Consider the following 27,765-nt stretch of genomic DNA (forward strand, 5'->3'; position numbering starts at 1 on the left):
GTTCGATATTTCAACATTCAGAACACAAGGGCACTTCGGCATAACCCAGGTCGTCACGTCACGGCTCCTCCCGCCTCCCTGCTACAACACGACAGCAGGCAGAGAGAGCGTCAGACGTGAAGATAAAAAAAACGAGAATTCTCCGCTGCAAAATACGTGACCCATGACATCTTTATCATATAGTGAAACAGCCTCCGTAAAAGCGTGTAAAAGAGATAATGAAACCAGTTTCGCATCGTAAGCATTACGTTAACGAGTGAATCACCTAATTATAAAACTCTAGAAAACTGGTAATGAACTAAACATTAAAACCATCCGGATAAGTGACGACACGACTTACTCTGAAAGCCTATTCAGCAGGTAATGACAAGGGATTAAAGCCATTTACAGCAGCAGTTAATGTTATTTTCCAGACATAACAGCAAAATTCAGGTATTCATTAAAAACGTACACTTGTTTGCTGTTAGATCGTAATTTCCTGACACAGACTGCCTATTTAATATTTGATACGTGAAGTCTTTTAATACACACACACACACACACATATATATATATATATATATATATATATATATATATATATATATATATATATATATATATATTATCAGTGGAATTAATTATAAAAGGTTCCTAAACGAAACGGAAATTTCAATGAGAGTAAATAAAAAAAAAATGTAAGGTTTATATTCCACTTACATGATACAGTAGTCGATCCAGCTCACGTAAAGATACCGCCCTTGAATTAAACAGCTTCCCGAACGGAAGAATCAGAATGACTCCCACCATGAGCCACTGCAACGAGACATCTTCAGCTATACGAGGTGGTACAATTACTCCTGCATTAACCGTAGTGAAATCAGCGACTGCAATGGCCGTAATATCCCAGTGAGGGTGTCCATCTGTTTACCCGTCCAGGAAAGGCGCTCCTCACTGCCGATGGGGAACCGCTGGAGGACTGATGTCGGGCGGGTGGGAGCAAGGACGCGTTCCATCGACACGTACTCTCCTCCTCTTTTGCGATATCGCCGGTATAGTAAGAGCCTTTGAAGACGCGTATCACATCCGGGCAACGATCATGTCTTCAAGGATACTAAAATGGATCTTCCGGATCTTAACACCTGGGGCAGATGACATGAATCTCAGGTTTGGGCGCCAACTTTAAAACTAGCTCTCACAGGTTCATGAATTCCAAGCAAACTTCCCGCCCTTCTGGGAATCATAGAACAACGGCGATGGTGTTCTTTGTTTCATACCTGGAGTGGGAATGAAGCTGTGCGTTCCTCTCAAGTTTTTAAGGACACAGGTTTTCCAGTTATCTATTTCGTAGGTGTTTCCGTCTTCCAAATGCTGTGGGATACACTTCCATGCCCTTATCAGGTGCTGCAGTAGTCCTCTTTTGTCTTCGCTGGTACTTCAGAGGCGAAGTTGACATGTGCGTGATTTTCGAGGAAGTTTTACTCTGGAGGTCTTGTGTCACAACAGGTGTTGAGAGATTGTCACAGTGTAAGTCTTCCCCTCAGTCGCTCTGGCGATGCAGGTGTCGTATAGTTATGGCTCCACTGCGGGTTCCGAAGGGAACGCAGGAATAGAAAACTTGAAGATGCGTCTGCATCTAGCGCTTATGAAAATAACTCTCCCTCTCACAGGCTACAGGAACGGAAAGAATACGCCAGTCTAATTCTGCAGGTATTTCTGTCTTACAAATGAGGACGTGGGCTTTACAGGTGTTTCTTTTGCAAGTAATTTTCTCTCGTACAGGGAGGCGAGTGAGTGGTGTCTCTTGCCAGTAAATCTGTCTCTTAAGTACCAATTGGGATGCAAGTGGTACACGTCTCTCTAACAAGTAGTTCTGTCTCGTATACGAAAATACGCAGGCATTCGTGTGTTCCTCTCACGTATCATGAGGATGCAAGCGTATGTCCCACAGTCGCTCTAAATACACCGGTGTTAACAGGTTCGCATCCCTCGTAGGTACCGTACATACGTGGGAGTAAGAGAATCCACAACTGAACTTGAGGGAGGGAAATGCAAGAAGAGATAATGACTCTTCATAGGAGGGAGAGAGAGAGAGAGAGAAAGGGGGAGAGGAAAAAGAGAATATAATGATGAGGTGAAGCGAGGAGGGAACGAGAAACTGATTACGGGAAAACAAGAGATTGATGAGGGCAAGGGCAAGAAGGGTGGAAGGACCTGAGATACAGGAGAGACAGTCACGGACAATGAATGTAGTGACTGATAATTAGTGATAGCATGAACAGGACAGGAGACGGTAGGAAAGCCGATATATACATCATCCACAGCATATTGTTTACCTTTGCCAGAGGTATGTAGAAGAAGAAAGAATCATTATTTACAAGAAGGTTAACTGATAAAGGTACAATGTGAAAGAAAATGTATTTGATTCTCGTGATATTCATTGCATAAACTCTTAGGGACATATCTTGAAAATCAAGGATGGTATAGAGTGAATACCAAAGGGATAACGTGAATTAACTTCAACTAGCTTTTTTGTGCCATTGCCCTTCTTTTCTCCTCCTGCTCGCTTCTTTTCATACTCCTCCTCGCTTTCTCCTCTTACTTCTCGATTCTTCCCCTCTTGTCGCATCTTGCCCCTCTCTCATTCCTTCAGCCCGTCCCCTCTTTTCATTATTCATTTCATACATTCATCTGTTTCCCCTCCCTTCTACCCACGCACTGAAGGGTTCCATGGCACCAGACTAAAAGATGAACTTGAAATAATGAGAATCTAAAGACTCTCTGAAGGACCATGAACTCTGGGGACCTTCACTTTATATCTCACCACGTTCACGACTTCAGGTGTTTTCTTTGCGGGTCTTGGGGTGCTGCTATGAACAACAGTGTCTAGAAATTCGGTGTCACCACTGACTGGAGGCAGGGAATGTTCATGGGGCCATTACACTCAACTCATCCCTTTAGTTGAGTGGCATCGTCACTCACCTCAGAGTCTCGATAGAGCACTAGTTACTCCATGAGATACGTAATATACAGGAGGCAAAGAATCTCCAATTCCCTCTTCTCAATCTCCAAAACCTGGGTTCCGAAAACGGGGAAGCATTATCACGAGCTCCACACGACTACTGTGAAACAACAATTCATCCAGACTCATTTCTTTTTCCTCAATTTCCGACCCGGTGTTCCAACCGAGGCGGATAAGAGCATCAGCTATTTCCACCGCCACTTTCCACTACAGGAATACGACCCCGTCCTTAATCCGATCTTTGGGCCTATCGTCCGTGCTCCGCCGCCCCTCACTCTCGTAAAAGCTATGATGGAAGGTGGTGGTGGGGTCGAGGCGATCGTACGAAGCCTTGTGTGACGGGGTCATCCCCCTATCTGACACGTAGATACAGCAGGTTTGGAGGATCACGAGAGGTGTGACCTGGAACAGGTGTGTGGTAGGTGTACACACGTGCATGTGTGCCTTTGTCCGCGTATTCAGGTATGTATGCCCATGTGTGAGTTTGTAGCAGTGTACATGGTAGTTCCTATGTGCACATGCGTGCGTGCACTTAGGTCTCGTGTTCAAATGCATGCGTGTCACTAGCATTCATTTGACTGATTGCTTTTTGTGTGTGTATGGAAATACTTACGGATGGGTGTAGTTCGCGAGAGAGAGAGAGAGAGAGAGAGAGAGAGAGAGAGAGAGAGAGAGAGAGAGAGAGAGAGAGAGAGAGAGTGTGTGTGTGTGTGTGTGTGTGTGTGTGTGTGTGTGTAAATCGTACTTCAAATATTGTTTCTGCGCTGGAACGGAAAGAAAATCGTAAAGCAACCCACCATCATCCTTCGCAGAATTTCTGTTAACATATCAAACGCGCCGTAATTCGCATTTACTCCGGGCCCTCGCGAGTTCCCGGCAACAAAAACTCCCTAATTACGAAGACAAAGGCGAGGTGATATACATAGATAATTGCTATTATGCTTCTTATCGCCTGTGATGGCGCTGGAATAGATTACACACACACGAGATAGATTATAGCTGGCGATATGTTCTTCCCCAACACGGAATAATGGCTCGTTGAAAATGACATACGAATGAAATTCCTCATTTAGAATGGGAGTGTTGGGGTTCCAGAGGTGGCGTGCTGGTACGATGGTGGTGTGCGATTGCTGTCCAAAGTGTACTGTGGTTTCCCCCCACTCCAGACTTCTTTATGGTGGGGGACTGTCGTAGTAACCCGTTGTGATTGTGGGTGATTGGGGTGCCACGGTGTTATCTGTCTGCGGATGACTGACGTGGGCTGTGGTTTTGGTTCGTTATTCTGGTCGTGGATGATTAAAGTGGGTCGTTGTTTTGAGAGTGGATGACTAAAGTGGGTCGTTGTTTTGTGGTTGGATGATTGAAGTGGGTCGTTATTTTGAGGGCGGATGATTAAAGTGAGTCGTTGTGTTGACTGTGGATGATTGGATGATTGAAGTGGATCGTCGTTTTGAGGATGGATGGTTAAAGCGAGTCGTTGTGTAGACTGTGAATGATTGTAGTGGGTCGCAGTTTCGGTTGTGGGTCACCAATGGTTTTGTAATAACTGTGCTTGATCTCTGTTTAGGCACTGGATAATTACATGGGGTAGTTACAAATATGGATAATGGAAGTGGGTCATTCATCTGGTCGTGGATAACTCTGATGGTTCAAATTTCTTAGGGGAGAAAAAGACTGAAATAGATCGTGGTTGTAATGACGTTTGAGTGTGGTTGCCAGTGGACTTAATCGATGTATAATTGTGGCATCACCTGGTTGTGTTTTGGTTCCCGGTTTATGATATATCTACCCGAGGTAGTATGAGGTTTTAGTGAAGAGTGACTATGATAGTTCGTGGTCATAGATCTTGGTATACCGGTAGCGTCTGCTCGTAGTTTTGCACATGGGTTGATTAAGAGTAATTCAAAATCAGGTCTGATTGCCGTTACTGGTTAACACATGGCTGTTGTGGGTTACGGCTGCGGGGTTAGTTGAGGACTGCGGTTGCTCAGGCGTTAATGTGTTTAGGTATAATCATGGCTGACCATCATCACTATCATATTCATGACGATAATAATCATGACGGACATATAATCACGTCCTGGCCACGTCTGGCTTGGGTAGGACGTACGGGGATGACGACTGGGTGTTGTGGTGCACAATGACCAACGCATAACTCTCTCAGCTGAGCTACGAATAATCGTAGGATAATTGTGGTTACTTTGTTACCGACATGTACGTACGAGAGCAATGTTATGGGTTATGGATGAAGGGACGAGAACAGTGGTCCTGTGAGAACAGTGGTTCGACACCCCGCAGGGAGGGTAGTGAGGGAGGGATGTGTCGAGGTAAAAAGGGTGGATGGGAGGTGGGAGGAAGGCTGGGTAGGGAGCAAGACCCAGAGCCTCCCTCCTATTAAGGGATCAAACGAATCCTCGGACGATGTGATTTGGGGTGGACCCGGGCCTGACGGTGAGAAGAAAATCACACACACACACACACACACACACACACTACTCCGTAGTGTGGTGGTTAGCGTTACTGACCGTGAGTTACCTCGGGACCAGACCGGTATTCGAATCTTTAGAGCGTGGCAGTCGACCTACACCCAACCCAGGTGTTCATCCTCCCCTCGCGGATGGTCAATAAATGGATACCTAGCTTAGGCTGGTATGTGTGTGTGTGTGTACAAAGGGGGTATGTATACATATATGTATATATCTATACATACACACGAGGTTGCGAGACGGGGAAACATGTGTAAAACCTTCTCCCCAGAAGACATAAACTAATCGCGCGCGCGCGCACACACACACACACACACACACACACACAGTGAGAGAAGACCTCATCGCGATTTTCATCTAGTACGAAATGAGCAGCAGGAATCTGTGTGTGCGAAGGACTCAGGAGTCGACATTGTACCCAGCCAGTCCCTACAGCCCCATTTCAAAGAACAGCAATGGAAATTAAGAAATAAAATATAAAGTCCAGAGAAGGGCAACAAAGATGGTACCAGCAGAATTTAGAGAAACAAGTTGTACTGAAAGGTCAGAGGCAACGATGGAAGAGAGAGGAGCAAAGGGCGACTTGATCCCAATCTTTTAAAGTTTCTGAACCCAGACTGAGCTTGTCAGTCGAAACACCAGAGGTCACAACAGGAAATTAATCAAGAATCTTGTTGGAAAAAATAGACACAAAGTAGTAGTTTTACAGTACAAGAGTTGTAGCCTACGCAATGATATTGTACATGTTAACATCATATGAAAGCTGAGATGAAAGCATTGGGGCAAAGGCACCATGAACCTGAAACTCCCTCGCCCTACTGTAAAATAGGCAATCGCATCTGTATTGTCTGTATACCTATCTATCTCTACTGTAACACAAGTAATTATATCTCAACAATCTGTTTACTTATCTATCTATCCCTGTGTATTGTACTTTAACCCTTATATGTCAGATGGCTCTCGAACAAGATTTCACCAAAAATAACGTAACAACGATATAGAATTTATTTTTTTTTTTCTCTCACGGGTACCGTCATCATGACGAGGCACCACTAGCCACAGGAGAAGAGCCTGGCTTGATAAGGAGTGATCGCTTTTTGTCCTTTATCAAACAGACGTCACTATATCACACACTTGTGCTCCTGTATGCGTCTCATCTTCATGGAAAGCATGTGACGTGTGTGCCGTTCACTGATCAGCTTCTTGAGGAATACTACGGCTTAAATATACATAACGTTTTATCCATTTCTTAGCAGTAATATAAACTACATCGCACTCAGACCACTGTGAGTTTTCCGGTGGTTTATCTGCCCCTCACCACCTTATATGTGGCTCTCATAAGGCTACTCAAAACATATATATGTTTGTACTTGCGAAAGGTGGCTCTGGTCGTCGAGATGTCGTGTTTATTCACTGGCCCGAGCGGTAACCACCTGTGACACCTCGATGTGTAACGAAGAACAATGTTCGTTTGTCTAATATCGAGGGCCCTTGTTCCTCTCTTGTTCTCGATTCTCGGTCAACGTTCAGGGATCGTTTCATCCATGCGTCAGTCACCAACGCCAATTGGTTGGAATATTGTCCTGTGATGAGGCCATTAAGCGTCACTGATTGGCTCTTTACTGTTGGGCGCGAGCGAATGAATGGCTCTGGTGTTTGGTTTCTCTAATTGGCTCTCGGTCTAGTTATGTACCCCAGCTTGATCGTCTCGTTAGGAGACACTGGCTCCATTGTGCTTGTGGCTGGGTCCGTGTTGTTAACCGTCGAGTGATTGGCTGTGGGTTGTTCGGTGTCTGAACGTATTCCCCTCGTCACGAAGCATTAGAAGTCGCTTCAGGTATTATCTGAAGGACGCCGTGAGCAAAGGATTCAGCAACGTCGGTTTACATTGTCTTTGAAGTAACAATGATGAAAAGAAACTTAGTCTTGAAAAACAAAAAAAAAATGGCCCTACTGTTTCTAAAACCCTTTGAGTACAGCGATACGACTGGTTAGTTTAATGGCCTGGCCTTTGTTATCCCTTAACCACCGGGGATCAAGTGAGGGGTACGACTGTGGCAGTCGAGGGTTCTTAGTACGTCGTGTCGCACTTGAGGGATGTAACGTCTTGCTCAAGGGTCGTGCGGGAGCTACACCGTGCAAGTCCACGTGAGGTCGGGGTTACTGAAGCCATCGGGTAAGACTGCAGTATGGTGGGTGCAGAGCGATGATAAAACAGAGACAGACTACTGGGAAAGTACAAAATGAGAAATATGGAGAAATATCTAAATATACAGAGAGATATATAGAATGAGAGAATACAGGGAGAATACACCGCTGATAAAAGCATAAACAAAACCTCTCTCTCTCTCTCTCTCTCTCTCTCTCTCTCTCTCTCTCTCTCTCTCTCTCTCTCAACCAGATGTTGCAAAAATACAGATTATAGCTAACAATATACTGCCTCTCAGTGGGTCTTAAAGTTACAAAACTGAAGGAGGTTTACCTCTCTCCCTGGCGTTACGCTTGCTTTCTCCTTTGCGTTCAATAAGCGTACAACTCGTTACTGGCGTTATACATATATAGATACAAACTGTTAACGGTAAGTAATTTGTAAACTTATCCTGACTCCACGGCAGGAGTACTCTTCTGTCTGATGTTTTGTTTTGTTTTTTTCCGGCAAAATCCAAAAGTTTCTACAATCGCAGCGGCGGTGGTGGTCAGCCTCGTCTGTCAAGGAAATGAAAAGCCACCGAAGCAAACATTGCGTATTATATCACAATTTCGTGGACGAGTTAGGAACTCTGCATCACGCCCCGGGCGGAGGTCTGTGACGATCCTGTTACCATCCCGATGCAGACGAGGTTGTCAAGGACCAACTGGGATCCAATCCTACCCATGTACTTCCTTTAGTACCGCTACTCCCTCCTTTATCACCACCCTATTCTTCTCCATCCCCAATCCCCATTCACACATCACCTCTTTCTCTTTTCCATTTTCTCATCACCAAGAGTCCAAATATCATACTTCCATAACGCCCTCTCCACTCCAACCTCTTCCACAATCCTTATCTCCCTCCTTATAACACATTCCCTCAGCATTCCCCTCAACCCTCGCCTCCAGCAACCCCCACCCACAGCCAACATCAATAGCTCACAGTGCAGAATGATATCCCTTAGAAAATGAATATGTACAGAGTAGGAAAAAAAAATATTAGATGTTTTCATGCATGGACCATAACGGTGTAAATAATACGAAGGCAAAAATATTCAGTTTCGTAAAAACTACAAGATAATACGGTAAACTACGAACCGAAATTCAGTAACTTCCTTTGTATTTTCAATCCGTGGAGAACACGATCCAGACTGGATAGCCAAATCTGGAAAATCCAGGAATTCATAATTTATGCTCACATGGATAAATCCTGGATTTGAAGTAATCCTTTTAGCTTTTCCTTTGTAATCCGAGGGATGAAAAATGGATATCATTATTTACTGACAGTGTGCATATTAAAAAAGGGGTATACTCCAAACTAGTAGGGATGCAGGTCTGGTTATCCGGGAAAAGCTTTAAGCTGTGAGCTCGAAAAGAGTAGAGGACAAAAGATAGGAGGCTCCTCCCACTCGTGTGGTGTTGGTGGCTGGTTCGTCCTCAACTACAACCACCACTGACCCCACCACCTGAAGTGTTAGCCACTTTTCTCACGAAAGAAATATGGTGCTTTAATGGATGGCCCGACCTCGACCACATCACCTCATGTGTGCCACTTGAGTAGTCACGGAGGCTAACCTCTTCCCCGTCCAACTACCACTGTATATAGCCTTGCCAAGGATCTATACCCTCAGCTTGAAGCGTGCGTTCATGTCTGCAGACATAGTAGCCATTTCGGCGATGCTGTATCATCGCTGACTGACGGAAAAGGAAACTTGTTGTTCCAAAGGAGTCCAATCACTTCCCCCCTCCTGTGTGGAGTGAAGCACTAAGGCAGTAGGAGCTCAATGAAGGAGGTCCTCGCCTTGTATAATGATGATAATGTATCCCTGCCTACGCCAAGCAGTCCAGTTTCTCTTGTTTTTCATTACTATCCTTTCTTATTTTTCAGCACCTTCCATGCCAATATTTCATTACTATCCTTTCATATTTTTCAGCACATTCCACGCTTATTTTTCAGCACTATCCTTTTATATTTTTCAGCACTCCTAGACTCAGTGTTTGCAGACTCAGATGAACTTTTCTCTTATTTAGCTGTATACAAGAATCTGTGTAAGGCTTCAACATCGCTTTTTCACATATTTTCAGAACCATTCCGAGTTCTTGGATGAATGTAACAACTACGAAATCCTCTATGTTGAGCGTCTGAAGAAACTCTTTGTATGGCTCGGACATCATCAAAAATTCTCACATTGACGAAAGAAAAATAATCTCTTGCGGACTTATGGCCAAAATGACTCGTGCATCCGTTCCATATTTTATCATTTTCTCGATCAAAAAAAGCGGTACATTACAGACATGTTTGTTGCTCCCCGTAAGCCAATCTATTAATCTTTTACCCTTTGCATTTGCTCTAGTCACCGACAGGGCGACAGTATATTTTCTACAGATCTTTTATCATTACCAACTCTACTATTCAATTCTTCCATTGTAATATATATATATATATATATATATATATATATATATATATATATATATACATATATATATATATATATATATATATATATATATATATATAATCATGCATTACAGTGAAGTCTTTGTAAATGCGCTCTTAAATTCTTATTCGTTATAGGTAATTGCATTACCCAAGCCTCACTGAATTTCAGGCTGGCTAATTTTGCTTTTATTCACCAAGAATCCCCGCGCGTCGTGTGCTGCCCGTCCTTGAGCGTTCGGCCGACAGTGCGTAAAAGAAAGCTCGCCACACCAGATTACACATTTCGATTTCCTTAAAAACGACTCTCGTTTTTTCTGAAATACGAGACAGACCCGTGTTACAGTACCATTATAAAAGGATATTCACAAAACAGAGGCGGTATCATGCACACAAAAACGTGTTACCTGCATTAATACTTCAAGTCTTCAAAGGGTGGGGGTGCGCCTGGATGAGACGAACAGGGGATAAAAAGATTAATCGCACTCCACACACAGAACACCCCCGGAGAACTTGATTGCATCTCATACCACTTCCTTGCGTGAAATCGTGTGGCGGTGTTTATACAAGCAGAGCACTCGCTCCTTAAGTGTGGGGTGTTGAGGGTCTTTCTCTCATATGTACACATCTGGTCTGGTGTTTATGTCCGCTGGTTATACACTGCTCGACTGTTTCCAAATTTCTGGGCGTAAATGGTTTACTCCGAGGCTGGCCTTAGGTAGTTTGGTTTGTTGGTTGTTTTGGCCTTAGGCCTATCAACTGCCAGGGTCATAAAGGCCGTCAACGTAAGTTACATCCACCAACCGACAAATCATTAACACCTTCTTCAGGTGTTAAAGATAATGCTAAGACCACGTACACTCTCAATGTGCATGTTGCCCGTGGCTGTCCGTACAGAACATCTATGCTCTTGTATCCTGTCCTTTGAAGATATGCCAGTTTGGACAATACAAATCGGAGTTCTTTTAAAGTATTTTGAGTTGACAGCTGGTTCTTCAACAAATCACAGAATGTTCTTTCTTTTCTTATATTTGAGAATTTCGTTTGGTGTCGTCTTCGTGTTCTTCGTCTTACGATACTTGATATTAAGTGATCTTTAAATACTGGTAGAGGAAGAAAATTCCTGATGACAAGGGAGTAATTAGGTAATTTTCTTAATTCATTTATTTCTTTTTTCCTGACACCACCATAGTAAGTTTTCCTTGCTTTCTGTACGCATTTCAAGATATATATTCCTCTGGTAAACTATATTCCTTTTAGCAGTATCACAGAAACAAAGCCACTTTCTTCATCTGAACATTCCAGACGACAACTTCGTAATGCTCTTAAGAAACATGTACCAACAAAGGTAAAATTTCCCCATTGAATAAGGATAGTTTGCAAAATCAATACTTACCCACCTCGGGTGGGTTTTTTTTCTATAGATTTTGACATCAAGTCCACTATCCGAGCTCATTCATTATCATCATAACCGAAATGGGCGATGAATCACTGACGTAACTCCTCAACTTTCCAAGTCATTTATGGAGTAAGTATAATTGGTTTTCCGAAAATTCCCTAGATTATTCATAAGGAGGCCACCAACAAAAAATAAATATCATTAACATATCTCTACCACGAGAGATTTAGATTATATATACATTTGAGGAACGAACCCTCAATAAGAAGAATATGCATATATAGATTTGAAGATATAGTTTTAGTCTGTAATCAAACTTTTAATTAACTTCGAAAAAAATAATGATTTTGCAAAGTTCATTAACTTCGGAAAAAAAAGTAATGATTATACAAAGCTCTATAACTTCAAGAAATACTTTATGACTATCAGGAGTTTCTAGTTACCATTAAGGAGAATCCTCAAAAAAAATCTTGATCTTTCGTGAAAAGATAAATATCAACGTCAAAAGTTATTAATGAAGAGAATACAGTGATTTCGTTTTTGATCCTAATGCTTTAACAAGTCTTCATTGTCTTTCAGATGGGATTTTTGAAATGGCACCTACTAAAAGACCGAACAGTTTGATGAGCCATTTAAAAAGCAAATATAATCAACCTCGCTAATACGAATGGTGACAAGGGCGTAGATGATGGCCTAGCAAAAAAGACAAACCATCTAACACGAATAACCATATTGGTAAATGATGATAGATACGAATGGCGAATGCACAGGTCACAGGATATTGAAAGTATTGAGTAACGACAGATTCAAATCCAACTCCTTCTAGCCACGATTACGCTGACTGGATTTCTTCAGAGACTACTAATGTGAGAAATTTGTGTTGAAGGGCTCCTCGTAGGCGAAACCCCACCAGTCAGGGGAGAGGAGAGGAGAGTTGACAAGAGGAAAATGTTTTTTCCAGATATTACGTGTGCATGAAACAGTCAGGTACACACACAGGCGCACATAAAGACAAAACACACATACATTACACACGTCATAATCTTAAAAGTTGAGCCCCTCAATTAATACTCTCTCTCTCTCTCTCTCTCTCTCTCTCTCTCTCTCTCTCTCTCTCTCTCTCTCTCTCCAGCCCCTACCTCTGTCCCTGTCCATTTTTCTCTCTCATCTACTCTGTCCCTGTCCATTTTTCTCTCTCTCATTGTTCATCCGTTGCCTCAGCCTCTCCCACCTCTCTGGTCCTTCCCGTTCTTCCACACACACACACACACACACACACACACACACACACACACACACACACACACAGCGATATCCCTGTGAACTTTTGGTGTGATAAAGTAAACACGTCTCTCTCTGGGGACCGAGCCTGCAGGGCCGATACCTTCGCCTGCTTCGCCTTCATGTCATCGATTTCCATTCGGATTTTTAAAAACTCGCCATCTTTTTTTCCACCCTTATTTTCTATTCCTGAATTTCGTATTTTCCAAGTTCTTAGTATTTTCTTTTTCTATTCAGTATCAGGTATCTCGTGATTTATTCACGTATCTCTAAATTCATTTCGGGTTCAATGGATATATTTTTTGCATTTTGGATTTCGTTGGTGAGGCTGGTTGTCAAATATGCGCCTATGACTCGGAGATGATAATATTGATCAGTGAACCACTTGAATGTCACTGTAGGAGGAACTGATGAGCTTAAATCAAGTTTTGTACTGTGTGTGTGTGTGTGTGTGTGTGTGTGTGTGTGTGTTTACTTAATATGTGCAAGCTACAGGGGCACAGAATTATAAGTATGTTGTGTGCAGGTGTGCATGCGTCTATCTGTGGAGAGAGAGAGAGAGAGAGAGAGAGAGAGAGAGAGAGAGAGAGAGAGAGAGAGAGAGAGAGAGAGAGAAACTCATTCTTGAATCAGACATGGATAATGTGCTTGTGCAAAAAACAAAGGCTTGGCGCTCATGATGTGCGCCTGTAAGCGTAACGTCTAACTATTAATTACGTATACAAGAAGCGAAAAACCTCACACCTGTGGTATTCATACCTGACGATAACGGTTCACCCAATACCACCTCTACCACCATCACCACCTCGATCTCTAGTGTCACCACAGAACAATACAGAGGAACATACACAGCGACAGAGTGACTACTGGGTCGTTTCGAGGCTGCTCGTGACGGCACAAGAGGCCAGAGACTTGCTTTGTGTCAGAAGACTAATGATGAAAAGCAAGCACAATGAATAAGGAGAAATACCTGTACAGCTTTTAGTCGACGGAGTCTGAAGTACTGCCAGTTGTGAACTCAAAGAGAAGTATCTGTCAAGTCTATTTCTAAACCTATGTATAGTTTTCTTCCTCAACCCTGCTAGAAAAAAAAAATACTTTGCTTCATTCTTAAGAAAATGTTTGCCCAAATGTCGTTGCTCAAAACTACGAGTACAATCATACCGAGCTGCTTACCTCGAAACTGCTAAAGCATTTGGTGGTTTTTAACACTTGTATTAATTCGAGTCTCAACCTATGTTCTAACGTATGTTAAGGCCGCTCAGCCGGGCACCACAGAATTTGTCTCTCACGCTGTGATTGGTCTTAGTCGCTCGCTGCTGTCCTGGTTGTATCTATGTCCTTTCTCAAGCAGGCTGACCAAAACTGAACACAATGTCAAGGTAGGCACGACCACCAGCTATGTGTTGATGGGAGGCTAGTAACTCCTACATTTGGTTACGACGCCACACTCGGCGTCGTTAGATCAGTGTAACGTGAACTATTAGGAGCACAATCTCGTCGAAGAACTTTTCGCTCTAAGGAGACCATCACTTCCCTGCTACTGGATGTTACGCAGCCTTGAAGCTGTGGGAAACCCGTAACAGGGGGTCCTGGGGTTATACAATCACAAAATTAATAATTGTTATCAATTCTGTCCTTTGCTAATGGCCTTAATCTGAATATGAACCCACCTAAATATTCTGACTACAGTGTATCCACCATCACCTTTGTCCATTCATCCCCGTCTTACTCTGCAATATTGCCTCCTCTGTCCGCCTCTCCTGGACTTCCTCTTCCAGCTCTACACATCCATTCTGACGTCCTTACTTCCATCAATAATTCTATCCATCCATCTGTCCAGGTAGTCCTCGTTTTTTGTAGTGTGATCTCTCTCTACATCAACCCAATCTCTCCTATCTCCACCGCTGAACAACCAATTCTCCCACCTACATCACTTCATATCTAATATGTAGCTTATTAGTCTCTTATCTCCCATGTAGCCTAAGTCTCTCATCCCCCATGTAGCCTAACAGTCTCCCACGTCACCTAATATCTCCAATATACCCTAATGGTCTCCCATGTAGCCTAATAGTCTCCCACGTCTTAGGTTCCCCTGCGCCACCTAATGGTTCCCCACGTTGCCTCACAGCTCCCACTTCACTTAGCAGACCACCGGAGCCACCTAGAAGCCACTGCCATGTCACCAGGAAGCCCCCTCAACCCTACCCCCAGCTATCACCAACGTATTAAAAACAAACTCGAGTGTTGACGTTAAGGGTTCCATGCTGGGGTGGTAAACTGCCTCTCTCCCCTCTCCCCATCTACCTCTCCCCTAACCCATCCCACTTCTCCCCTCCACTTCTCGTAACATCTCTCTTTTTTTTAAGCCACACTCTTGCTTTACTCAATCCTTTCCATTTTTCATTTGCTAATTATTTTCTTCCCTTCTAATTTTCTTTCTTTACGTCCACTTCATTTAGTTCATTCAATTCTCTCTTCTTTTCCCTCCTCTCTTCTTCTTCCATCTATAAATACTCCTTTACTTCCCACTTTCCTCCAGTTTTGCCTTCGCCGCATCTTTCATTTTCCCTTTTTCGGTCTTTCAATTTCCTCTCTCCTCACCCCTTCATTCAATCCGAACATTTTCGTTCACTGTTTTCTTTCCTCTCATTTCATACACCCTCCTCCACTTCCCTCCTTCCCTCTTCTCAGTTCATTCCATCTGCATTCATTCAGTGCATTCCCCACCATCTTTCTCTCTACCGTACGCATTCTTACATCAAAAAAGGCATATAATTCATATTTACATGGTACGTATTATTTCTTTACCAAATGGCGTCCTAGCTACGTCTCTTCCTTTTATATCAACTGACATATTTCTTTCTTGTATCTCCCCCGATGATGTGATTATTACACGAAAGAGCACTTGGGAACTTATCGTGTTTCATCTTCCCCGTGGACTCATAGGAATATCTTGATCACGCGCAAAATTGTGATCCTTTCCAATATATATATATATATATATATATATATATATATATATATATATATATAACGAAGACGTATAACCGACACGTCGTGATCCATCCCTTTGCGAGCATAGGTTTGCAGCGTACGCTGTCCACTGAGGCAGGGAGGCTATCACTCATCTCACAGACTCCACCAAGGTCTTGTTCCTCCTTCCACGAATCATGGAAGATATACAGAACAGAAACACAATATCTGAGACCCAGTTTAGCCACCGTCGGTGTCCTTAAGAGAGGTCTATAAACCCGATGATCTTCACTGCTCACATGTAGGGACATACGATCTAGGACACTGATAAGGGTTTAGAACTTCCATTATATTAAAAGGTGTATCGTAACCAAGTCTTGTGCACCGAAAATCGTTGTGGACGAAGTACTATGACTTTCGACGCTGAGGGAGGCTTTTCAATCCTTAAGTTACCTTTCAACCTCTCCCACCTCTCTCGTCCTTCCCGATTTTACACACACACACACACACACACACACACACACACCAATATTCCTGTGAACTTGTGGTGTGATAAAGTAAATGCGTCTCATAATCATCCATACTGGCGACATGGTTTCTAATCCTGAATGGACACAACGAGGTCTATGAGCTCCGGTGGTAGGTGCCTGATGGCTTAAGTCGTGAGTGGTTCAGAGAGCGGCAGTTAATCACTCAGGTTTAATGATGACGTATGACCCTACCCCCAGCGGTCCACGGGGTTACATCTCAACAACCCTGATGTATACAGAGAGAGAGTGGCTCTCGCAGGAACTATCCGGGAGAGACTGGGATGATGTTAGGTTTAGATTAATTATCACATTTATCTTACCGGACGATGATGTGCGCAAGAGAGCGTGAGGACGAATTCAGGACTGAAATTTCTTGTTTCAACTGGTGGTTCAAATACACCGTGAAGCTAGAAGAAGAAATCATCATGGTTTGAAAAAAAAACAAGACGATTCCTTACAATAAGAATAACCTCTGCTGAAGTGGTTTAAACACTGGAGAACGTATGCAAGAGAGAGAGAGAGAGAGAGAGAGAGAGAGAGAGAGAGAGAGAGAGAGAGAGAGAGAGAGAGAGAGAGACTACCCAATCGGAACGAATACGAACAGTGAAGCACTTTAAAGTAGATGACTGGAAATTACTCAAATAGGAGTAAGGAACGGACCTAATCACTGTTCGAGTGTGACATGTAAATATGCATACATTCCACCTTACCACTCAATCACCCAATGCATATAGACCGCACACACATCACAACGCTTTCTGACCTGTGGTCCCGGCCAGTGGACGTGGCCAGCTTCCTGAGTGCTGCAGGAAGCTCAGAAGAATAGAAGGGACCCCCTGGATAGGAAGCAAGCATACATACAAACACACAATATATATATATATATATATCCTGACCTTCCTACACAACAGATGAAAGCCAAGGATTACGGCTTTTATATGCACGATTCCTTTATACCCAGGTGGCTACGAGTTCGAGTCTGGCCTCTAAACTAATTTGAAGAAGCGGACGTCCGATGGGAGGAAATTTGAATAATTCACCCACGTTGAGGGAGGAGAGAAGACCTCACTGCGCTCAGAAATGTCGACGGACGGGTCTATATAACCTGGAGAAGTTCTTAGGTGGGACTGGTCTTTGGAAAGCAGACAATATATAAGATCGAGTTCCCTGAGCTTCATGTTGATGAAAGGCTCATGAGGGAGTGACGGGTGTGGTTGGTGATGGGAGGAGGAGGAAGAGCTGGGCTGGGATGGACTGAAGCTGATGGTGGGTTAGTTAACGAATTGTATCGAACAGTTTGTCGAGACAATCATTCTTGTATTGGGGTTGTGGTCTAGTGATGGTTGGCGTATGGCTGATGACTGGGTGGTGTAAAGAGTTCCTTAGAGACGAAGGGCGACTGTGTGGGATGCACATCACGAAACTTAAGTACAGGTGTGAGTGACACAGGCGATGGTAGCAGTTAGCCGTGTCTATCGCTCTCTGTGCTCTGGATGAACCGTGTACATAGAGAGACAGACAGACAGAGAGAGAGAGAGCGAGTATGGCAGGCAAAAGATGTACCTGCATTTCATCCTCTACAAGTCTATAAACTGACGCAAAGGCAGACATATGGAAACCTTTCGACTTGTGAATGTTTGATCCAAAATGAAAACTTTCTTGTAATTCTCGTCTCTGCCACAGGACTTTCCAAGGGCTACCATGACGACGGACGGGACTACGAGTTCGGGGACTACTACTACAGCTACCAGGAGGCAGACGCGGAGCCGCCCACCTTCCTGGCGCGACCCCAGACCTTCACAGTGGAGGTGGGCCAGTCCGTCATCATCCCGTGCGACGTCGACAACCCAGGTCGGTTACCTCTCTCTCTCATATATCTATCTATCTATAATATATATACATGTATATATATATATATATACTTGTATCGACATTGGTACCGTGGAGAAAATATTCTTACACCTCGCACGCACTAAAGTTGTAACATGATACTGTATTCTTCCGTGGTTATTCCATCAGTTCAAAGATTACAGATTAAGGTGGGTGGGTGGGTCAAGTGAAATATGCGAACCGATGCAATTCGATAAAAGTTAAAAACTGGCACAGTATTCAATATTCTTTTTGTTTGCTGTAGAATTTCATAGCTGCATATAATCACAAGTATTCAAAACTTCTCCCTTGTTGTAGCTGGTGACGTTCACTATACATGTATTAAACTTTTCTGCGTTTCCAATACTATTCATCACTTCTTTTTTACAGTTTTACGGTCATATAATAATTTTTTTCTTATCCTTATCTGACTTTATCAGTTTGTGATTTCTCAGGGGGCAAGCTCAGGCTAATCATCAAAAAGGTGCCGGCCAACGGTGGCAGCGAGAAGCTGTTATCAGTCGGCAAGGACAAAGTGATGCCAGACCCGCGGATGACGGTGGACGGATCTCGCCTCACCATCTCTCATACTCGACCTCGAGACGCTGGAACCTTCATCTGCCACTTCGACCTCGAGCCTCCAGTGCAACTGAGGCACACCCTGGACGTCCAGTATGCCTCTTCAGTGAAGGCGATGGTGCCCCCCGAGCAGCATGTGGCTAGGGGAAAGAGCGTGACGATGGAGTGTAAAGCGCATGGTAACCCAGAGCCCATCATCCGCTGGTCGCGCCAGGAGAGCTCGCTGCCCTCTGGTCAACGCAGCCTACAGGTAAGAGCCATTGCCGACCAACCAACCAAATTTGCAGGATAAACTTACTATATGTACGAGAATGTTCAAGTTCAATATAGCCTCATTCGTTTTGAAATGAGAACCAACTGACCAAATGAGAGAAAGGAAAAGAAAGGAGAGACGATTTCCAATAATCCGAGATAGAGCAGAGGCCACTGACCAGCATCTTGTCATTTTACCAAATCCATTGAAGTTGAGGTATCATGTCTCCTCCATTCCCCTTTCCCTTCCCAGGGCCACAAGCTGACGCTGGAGAACGTGGACCGCCACATGGAAGGCACTTATCTTTGCATCGCTGACAATGGCATCGGTGAGCCAGCCTCGGCCGCCATGTCTCTCACCGTTGAGTACCCGCCAGAGATCATCACACAACAGGTGAGTTATCCCCCCCTCTTCTTTGGCCCTCTTGTGGCTCCCAGAGGAATCAAGAGTTGATAATACTCCAAACTTGTCGATGAAACAGTCATTTTTCTTCACTTAGAACTTTGCCAGCTCCAATCTTAGATTCTAGACGTAACTGCATTTCTGATATACGGATACGCATCTAACGCTTCAATGAAAGGAACATAATTGCGTTGTTGCATCAGTCCGTCGTGAGGACGGGCGAGGGAGACCACGTTGAGCTGGTGTGTGTGGTGAGCGGCCGACCGCCGCCCGATGTAGTCTGGACCCGCGATGGAAGCCGACTGCCCGACAGCCTCATGGACACCCAGCTGCACCTTCCCCAGCAACCTTCCCACGGCTCCCCTACCTACGCCACCCACAGAAACCAGATGCATATCGCCCACCGCCACACGCTCACCATCAAGCACGTCACGGAGAAGGACTTTGGGACTTATGTGTGCATCGCGGAGAATGCCCACGGCCAAGAGAACGCCGTGATACAGATGACAGGTAGGTTGGCATTGTGAAGACTTGACGCTCAACCACATGAGATAATAAACACTGTCTGACGATGTATGAGAACAATAGGAAGATTCTGGGTAGAGGTAACAGGATCTGCAACTTGCACATATCCTTCGTTTCCACGAATCAAGAAACTATCTATTGTTCTAGGCAAGTAAGGTGATAGACGTACAATCATATTTGTTCAGACGATCTTCACACAAGGTTCTTCCATAAACATTTCCACATAAAGAGTTCCCCAAACATGACGCATGGTCTCATATTCAAAGTCCTCCACATTAGATGAATCCTATGACATTATCAAAGCCTCCTCCACAAGGATTTTCCGTACCACAGTAGAGCTCCCTCGAGCACTTTCTTACATCCCTCGAAACTTCTTTGCTGTGGCTTCCTCTCCCCAGTTAGATCTGTTGTTATAGCACATTACTCTGCATCCTACCAGGTCTCCCGAAACCACCTCTGGTGACGAGCAGCCCCAACGGTGGGGAGGACAACAGCTACACCCTGACATGGGAGACGGAGAGCTACTACCCCATCACCGAGTTCATCATCAAGTACCGCAAGACCCACCTGGGGGCGTGGCACGTGAGTACCTATCGCTCAGCTTGGCACTGACTCTCATGTCAGACTGCTGCTATACTGATACTACATTTCAATCGATGAAAAAAAAAAATTAGAGGCCCCTGTTCACTACCAAGTCATACTTGCCATTCTGTGACTTCCCCTGACCACTTCACATGCCCTGATACAGCTCATAGGTAAGACTTCGCCTCCTGAATGACACACTGGTCTAGTTCTCTCTACTCCATGCACGCTTCTCACCCTCCTACGTGTCTAGATCCCGATAACTCAAAGCATTTTTTCGCTCTATCTTTCAGCAGTCTCCCCTGCAACCACTCACCCTCCTCCCTTCTGGCTCGCACACACGCCTTGCTTTCCCGATAGACTTCTTACTACGTCTAAAGCTATCTATACTCCTAACCCATAATCGTAGCACCTTCTAAAAGACATTTCTGTCAGCCTCATCACACTTTTTTCCCCTAAATCCATGAATGCTAAATCCCTTTCTTTCCTTAAGAATTTCTTGATATTTCAAAATCACATTGTTCCTAACCAGTCTGATGCTCTGTGCATGTGAGGACGCTCTCCCTCTTCAGCGTACCAGACATACTCAATACATTTTTACGAATAAAAAAGTACTGCTTGTCTTCGCCATTCGCCCTTGTCAATCGCCCTCGCTACTCCACTATGACACCTGTCATCCTTGCTTGTCCTCTCAACCTGTTGATACCACGTACCCTGTCGACGTCCCTCTTTTACCCTACCGCTTTCCGACATGTTTTGGCCCCAAGATTTCACCACATATCCAAGCCGTCTGACTCTGAGAGTATTTCCATATCATTTGCTTTCGGCATATGCAATGACCAAGTGCTTCTTGCTCATATTAGAACTACGATCCTAATACATCCGTCCTTCTCCTCCTAGCGAAGGTAAACTTCCCTTCAGCAGTATCTAACATACTGAACTATCTCCTCCTACCTCAGAGGAATCGCACCATGGTGATGGCAGGCGCTTGGGAGAACGTTTCCCGGGTAATTAGTGCCAAAGAGGCAACCCACGGCACCCATCATCCCATGTTCTTCACGCTGGAGGGGCTGGAGGTGGCCACCGACTACGTCGCCATCGTCAGGGTCAGAAACAAGTACGGCTGGTCGTCAGAGTCTGGCAGCTTCTCCTTCTCCACCAAAAAAGGTGAGGGTCTGGTATGGCTAGGAAAGTTCCAAAGACTTCTGATTCTTCAACAGGATTCTTTTGCAGGATAGGCGAGGGTATTGTGGTTGGGAAAGTCCGAAGACTTTTGAGTCTTCAACAGGAGAGGGTGTTGCTTACGCAATATGGTCGGCAGTGTATGAAGCTTCCTAGTTTACAGAATCCACAAAATTTTCAGTAAAAGAATGAATAAAAAGGAGTAAAGCTAAGACAGTCAACACAATACAGCTAATAAGCTATCTGCTATGGGAAAGATTAAGCTCACGCGGTCAGTTGAATCAAGAAACCTCGCCCACTGCATTACGATAGGAACATTTCATGATGGCCAGCAGCAGCGTCTGATAACCTCAACCTCTAAGATGAAAATGGTTGAACTTATATAGACGGTCAGCAGAGTCTAATACCTTCTCAATACCAAGAAAGGTAGAAGAATGGCATTGGATAATATAACGTAGACGACCGTCCAAGCGTCATGATGAACATCGACCGGACCTTCAAGAATTTGCCTCAAACGTCTGTAGTTATGACACAAGAAAGCAAGGGGAAACTGACCCGTTCGCTTAAGAGATTCTGAAACGCTCCGTATTTTTTTCTCCTTTTCTCTGACAGTTGTCTCTTTCCCCAGATAGCAGTTTGTACATGAAAGCAACACTACCGTCACGCCTAAGTTATGAAAGTGATATTTCATTGACTTATCCCCAGTGGATAGAAAAAAAAAAAAACGGGTTTCGAAATATCACACCTGAATATGAAATCGCTCCCATATGCTTTGTTTTCCTTGCAATCCTTCGATACACGAATTGCTTCAGCTGCACTTGCAATAATTTCCCTGACTACTGATACAATATGGTGAATAAATATTCTTCAACAGAGAGTTAGTACCTCTGGCATTATTCTCCATCGCCTCTGATATTATTTGCTCTCAAAAGTATTATGCATGAAGTGAAAGTAATTCCCATCAGACTGAAATATTATCCTATCTTAAGAGTTTCCTCTCCTGATAACGTTTTGGGCATAAAATTCTAACATGATTAAAGGTCGACGAGGAAAATCTAAATAGCAAAACACAATAACTCAGCTCTGACCTTTTGCCTGTTCAATGTGAATATTCCACATAATACAAAAACCACTGGTCATGCATATTATTATTACTGTAGCGATCAAAGCCATTTCATTACGTGCAGAGTTAAATAATTCCCAGTCTCTACACCAGCTATTTAAATGGAGATACGGAATTCTGAACACAGTAACTCATATTTGCAATACATGACAGGAAAAAAAATATATTCAACTGAATAATTTCTTACATCAGTTCGATATGTGAACTGATAAATCGAGGTACACTTACATTGATTTCTCTGGTCATTATGGCAATACAACAAAATATATTTTCATCACCAGGGAATCGATGCCTCTGGGATTATTTTCCATTGCCTTTATTGTAATATTGACTCTCCAAGTATTTTACATGAAACTTATTACCACCCGACCAAAATACAGTGTCCACACACACACACACACACACACACACACACACACACACACACACACACACACATTGGAAATTAAAGACAAACGTAATTTTACACATGATTTCCATTATGCAAATACTGTACTAGCTCAGTGTACCATGAAGCGCAAGAGAGAAGAGAGTGTGTGTGTGTGTGTGTGTGTGTGTGTGTGTGTGTGTGTGTGTGTGTGTGTGTGTGTGTGTGTGTGTGTGTGTGTCTGGACGCTTAACTGGTAGAGTCAGACGACGTTCTTCCCCTGCGAAAGGTAAGAGTTAACGCAAATACCCTGAAATATGGAGAGAATCACAAGAATATCTGGATGGTTCAAACTCAGATCGTAAGTCATACTTCAAAATGTGCATCGAAGTCAGCTCTTTTCTTTTCTCTACGTCGCATGTATCCAGAAATCTAAACGTCCGGTGACGGACAAGAGCCAAACCTTACGATAAACTTAAGATCCTTATTGAACGAACTGCTTCAGGAATCACCTTCTCAAAGTTGTTCTTTTCTTCTTTTTTTCACCTGCTCTCGTTTCAGTGATGGCGGTGTTGCAGTCCACCAGCGGAGCGAGATGCCACGCCTCAGCCTCCGCCTTTACCTTCCTGTTGCTGCCGCTCCTCCTAGCAACCATATAGTAAAGCAACTGCCGAGTTTCGGGAAGGATATGCAGCCACAGTCCGCGCACCAACCACATCAAACGAGTTTTCCCTCGGCGAAGATCTGCACTGACTCATGAGTTTATGTCGAGTCCTCACTTGCCTGGCCAGCTATCTGATATGGGGCAAGTCTCCAACGATTTCATCCATTTGGTAAACAGTTACACAATGGATTACGTGGATGAACTGAAGGACAGGATCATGTAAATGACCCTATAGGCAGTGTATCTAATCATGCTGGTACCAGGAGAGTAGCTGTGACACTCAATATATATATATCTTTCGTGCATGTAGCAAGTGACGATACTTATGGCATACATTCCTTTTTTTCTCAAGTCATACGCAACAGAGCCAGCTTTCCACAAGCGACTGACTAACCCACTACTGCGGTAAAAGTAGGTTTCTTTTTGTTTTGCCAGGTATTGCTTGCAGCGGTAACCTTTTTGCAACAGGACTCACACATGCAGTGCAGTCACGTGCAGTAGAAGTGGCTTGCAGGAAAAAAAAGAGTTACTTGTGGAAATTGAACTTCCAACAGAGTTCATGTACGGAAAGAAGAAAAAATAATAACTGTCCAAATCTTGTGTTTAAGTCTTGCGTGATAATGTCACTCCCATTACCTGACTGATGTAGGATTATCGCCCAGAATGGAGGTAGTTTGTTCATTGCTGTAGTCATCTTTTTTATATGTAAAGTGTGTTTGCTTTGTTTCAGGTGAAACAATACTGTGAATCTTTGGACCTGATCCAAAAACCTGTCTCATCCCATTGTACTACGCTCCTGTGCACGGGCGTCATTGGTGTACAAGTATGCATAACTAACGCTCGTGCACATTTGCGAACAGCTGTTACGAATAAGAAGAGTCAACATCTGTCATATATGTGCAAGAGTAAACAGGTGTTATTTTCATCTTGGTGTTCTCATCACAAAATGTGTATTGACGTCTTATCCCGCCATCCTCGGGCCTCGTCTGCTGATTTTTGAGAAATCGAAATCAAAGGAAATTACTAAGCTTTATGGTCTAATGTAAATAATGATGGCGAACCAGATGATACACTCAAATCAATGTCCGGTTATCATGTTAGAAAAGAGGACATTGGTAGAGAGGAAAAAAATGATGTATAATGTTTGACATTTGCTAACCTATCTATGCTTTATTCCACATGCCAATCTTTCTCAGCTTAATGGCCGGCTGCCAAAACATCGTCTTCATGGTAAATGTCCTGTTCGGCAGATGATGGGTTTCTGTCATCTCTCTAATACCATGACAAGAGCTATTTACTGTACGTGTGACATACATTTGTTTGAGTAAGATTCTTTTTCTTATATCGGACCTTTCATGCAACACCTACGATCCGAGAAGACATTCCAGCGTATACTAATGATAATGAACTTTGCCTATGCTGATTCCCATCACTTATTGAATTAACCGAACCAACAATATCCACGCTGCAACCCACTCGCTCGCCTCTTACCGAAGGACAGACCATGATTATGTAGATCAGCTGTGCATTTATATAGACCGGCAATACATTCAAGGTGATGGCGTGCTGGAAACCGCACTAAGAACGCGCGCCCCTGACTCGTCCTATGGTTAGAGATTCGTAAAGTCGAAATCTATGGTAGCAGTCGCTGCTTCGGCGTGATCCGCGTCAGACAGGGTCGCTGGTCTTGTATCAATTACATTCCTTGGGCCGAGCTATGAGCTTCCCATAGCTATTCCAGATTGTTCAGATCTTGCTGAATGGACTATAAAATCCTCATTTGCTCAGCTTGCCTTCGATTGAAAAACATGTATATATTTCAAATTGAGTTAGGACAACTGCACCATGGTACGTTTACTTATCACGAAAAAGACAGCTAATCTAATGACAGAAAAAAAAATCAGGATTTAAGGACGCTAGTATATGAAAATGAGGTTCTGTCTCATGCTGCAGACGACAGGAATGTTTGTCTGGGTGCACCTCTCGAGAAAGACGATCCAGTACCACTGTAAGGCATTCAGTTGCACAAAAGGGGTGTTCCGATGGGAGGTAGAGCAGAGACGGGAGCGATCGAACGCCCCGTTGCCACCTCGACTTACCAGGTATACACGACACTTATGGATGATTTATATACTCTTTCGATCGTTCTTATTTAGCCCCACGACAGGAAAGACAAATGTATATATGTAAGTTTACGTAACTGCTTCAGTGATTTTTCAGTGAACACTGAAATTAACAGTGTCATGTTTGAACACCTTTCTAACACACTGATGTATGGCTAGGATAAAGGAATTTTCGCCATTTGCAAAGAAAACATCAGTTATCTAATCGAAGAAAAAACTCCCCTGATCGTTAATATCAGCTGTTTACTGATATCAAACATCAAAAACTTAATTTTCATACGAAAGATGGTCATTCGTTTTACAATATACGAAGGCGGTATTCAGTCTTATGGGAATCTAACCAAGTCAAGCGATCTAATCTAACAGCCAATCTACGAAGCACCAAGTCCTCAAAGATATAATGTGTGTTGACATAACCAATCTAATTCTGAGCTTTTTTCCATCATTAATGTGCAGAGTTTGTAATCGCAGTCTGTCCACCCCGCTCCTCAGCCTTTAACCAAATTCTAGGTTGTAATCCCCACCTCCACCACCTCACCCCTTCATCAACTCGTGGGTAAGCTCCTGGTTCAACATGGGAGGAAAAGATATACCATCCCAATCAGAATGGAGATCGACAGGCTTAACGAAGTGGGATGGCATTTTCTTCTCGTTACTCCTTCTCTATCGGAGCTGAAGGCTGATCCTCTTCAAATATTCAGGTACCCATTTTATCGACCAGCCTCACTGGGTGGATGAACAACTGGGTTGACCGAGGGAGCGATTGCCGCAACTAGTATATAATTCTCCTGCTGGGGAAAACTGAAGATTGCTGGTACGTACGTCCCACGTGTGAATGGATCTACTTTCAACATTGTCGAGGCTAATTGGCTATGACTAGCTAGGTCGAAATACTGACATGAAATATTACAATTTCCATTTCTTTTTCACTTGTCTAAAAACTAATTAGAATACCTAAGTCCTGAACAAGTAATAATTCAAGAATTTCATCTTATACGATAAGATTACGTTCCAGTTATCATAAAGAATAACCATTGAGAAACATATCCAGTAGGAGAAAAGTCCTTAACCTACCCTTTACAGCTGCGCCACTCCTACCTGTTCTGCATCACATCCACGCACCACACACACACACACACACCCCTCACTCCCTCCCTCACAACTCGGGCTATGATGATAAAGACCTCCCCTTCCTTCAACACCGACCAACTCGGACGACTTTTTATACCAGGCTGTGTTCCAGAAGCATTAAGTGATATGTCCTTTTTTTAGAAGCATCTTGGCTTTCACTGTATTAGAGCCTTAGATGAAGGTAGCATTCTATAAAAACCCTACAAAAAAAAAATCTAGCGATTAGAAAAAAAAAATTATATATAAATATATGAAAGTACATATACTTTGCACCAAATCAGTACTTCTTCCAGGTACCTATGTGCTTCTTGCAACATGGATCAGTACATTTATGTACATAGTAACAAATACGTTTTCCTGTAAAAGTAATCAAATGTTGGGTGGAAAAGAATCTCTCTCTCTCTCTCTCTCTCTCTCTCTCTCTCTCTCTCTCTCTCTCTCTCTCTCTCTCTCTCTCTCTCTATCTATCTATCTATCTATCAAAAAACCTAGTAGCTGTTTCCTCACAGTGATTTCCAACCAGCAGAGAGAGAAGTCCTTTCGTCACACCACCAGCTCTACACGTTGTGAGGCATATATATATATATATATATATATATATATATATATATATATATATATATATATATATATATATATATATATCCCTTGAACCAAAAACG

At 43.4% G+C, this 27,765-nt stretch overlaps 1 protein-coding gene across 2 annotated transcripts in view; it reads left to right on the forward strand.

The window, feature by feature from the left end:
* LOC139757834 (protein amalgam-like) overlaps nucleotides 1-27,735 on the forward strand; it is a 107,669-nt gene extending 79,934 nt beyond the window's left edge. For both annotated transcript variants that reach the window (XM_071678724.1, XM_071678725.1), the window contains 7 exons: nucleotides 17,987-18,154; nucleotides 18,628-19,001; nucleotides 19,257-19,397; nucleotides 19,610-19,916; nucleotides 20,371-20,513; nucleotides 21,473-21,680; nucleotides 23,747-27,735. In XM_071678724.1, the coding sequence (XP_071534825.1) occupies nucleotides 17,987-18,154; nucleotides 18,628-19,001; nucleotides 19,257-19,397; nucleotides 19,610-19,916; nucleotides 20,371-20,513; nucleotides 21,473-21,680; nucleotides 23,747-23,844 (1,439 nt within the window). In that variant the 3' untranslated portion in view covers nucleotides 23,845-27,735. The remainder of the gene's footprint in view (nucleotides 1-17,986; nucleotides 18,155-18,627; nucleotides 19,002-19,256; nucleotides 19,398-19,609; nucleotides 19,917-20,370; nucleotides 20,514-21,472; nucleotides 21,681-23,746) is intronic.
* The last annotated feature ends 30 nt before the right edge of the window (nucleotides 27,736-27,765 follow it).

This window comes from Panulirus ornatus, chromosome 28 (genome assembly GCF_036320965.1).
Source record: "Panulirus ornatus isolate Po-2019 chromosome 28, ASM3632096v1, whole genome shotgun sequence".
In the NCBI taxonomy this organism is placed as follows: Eukaryota; Metazoa; Arthropoda; class Malacostraca; order Decapoda; family Palinuridae; genus Panulirus; species Panulirus ornatus.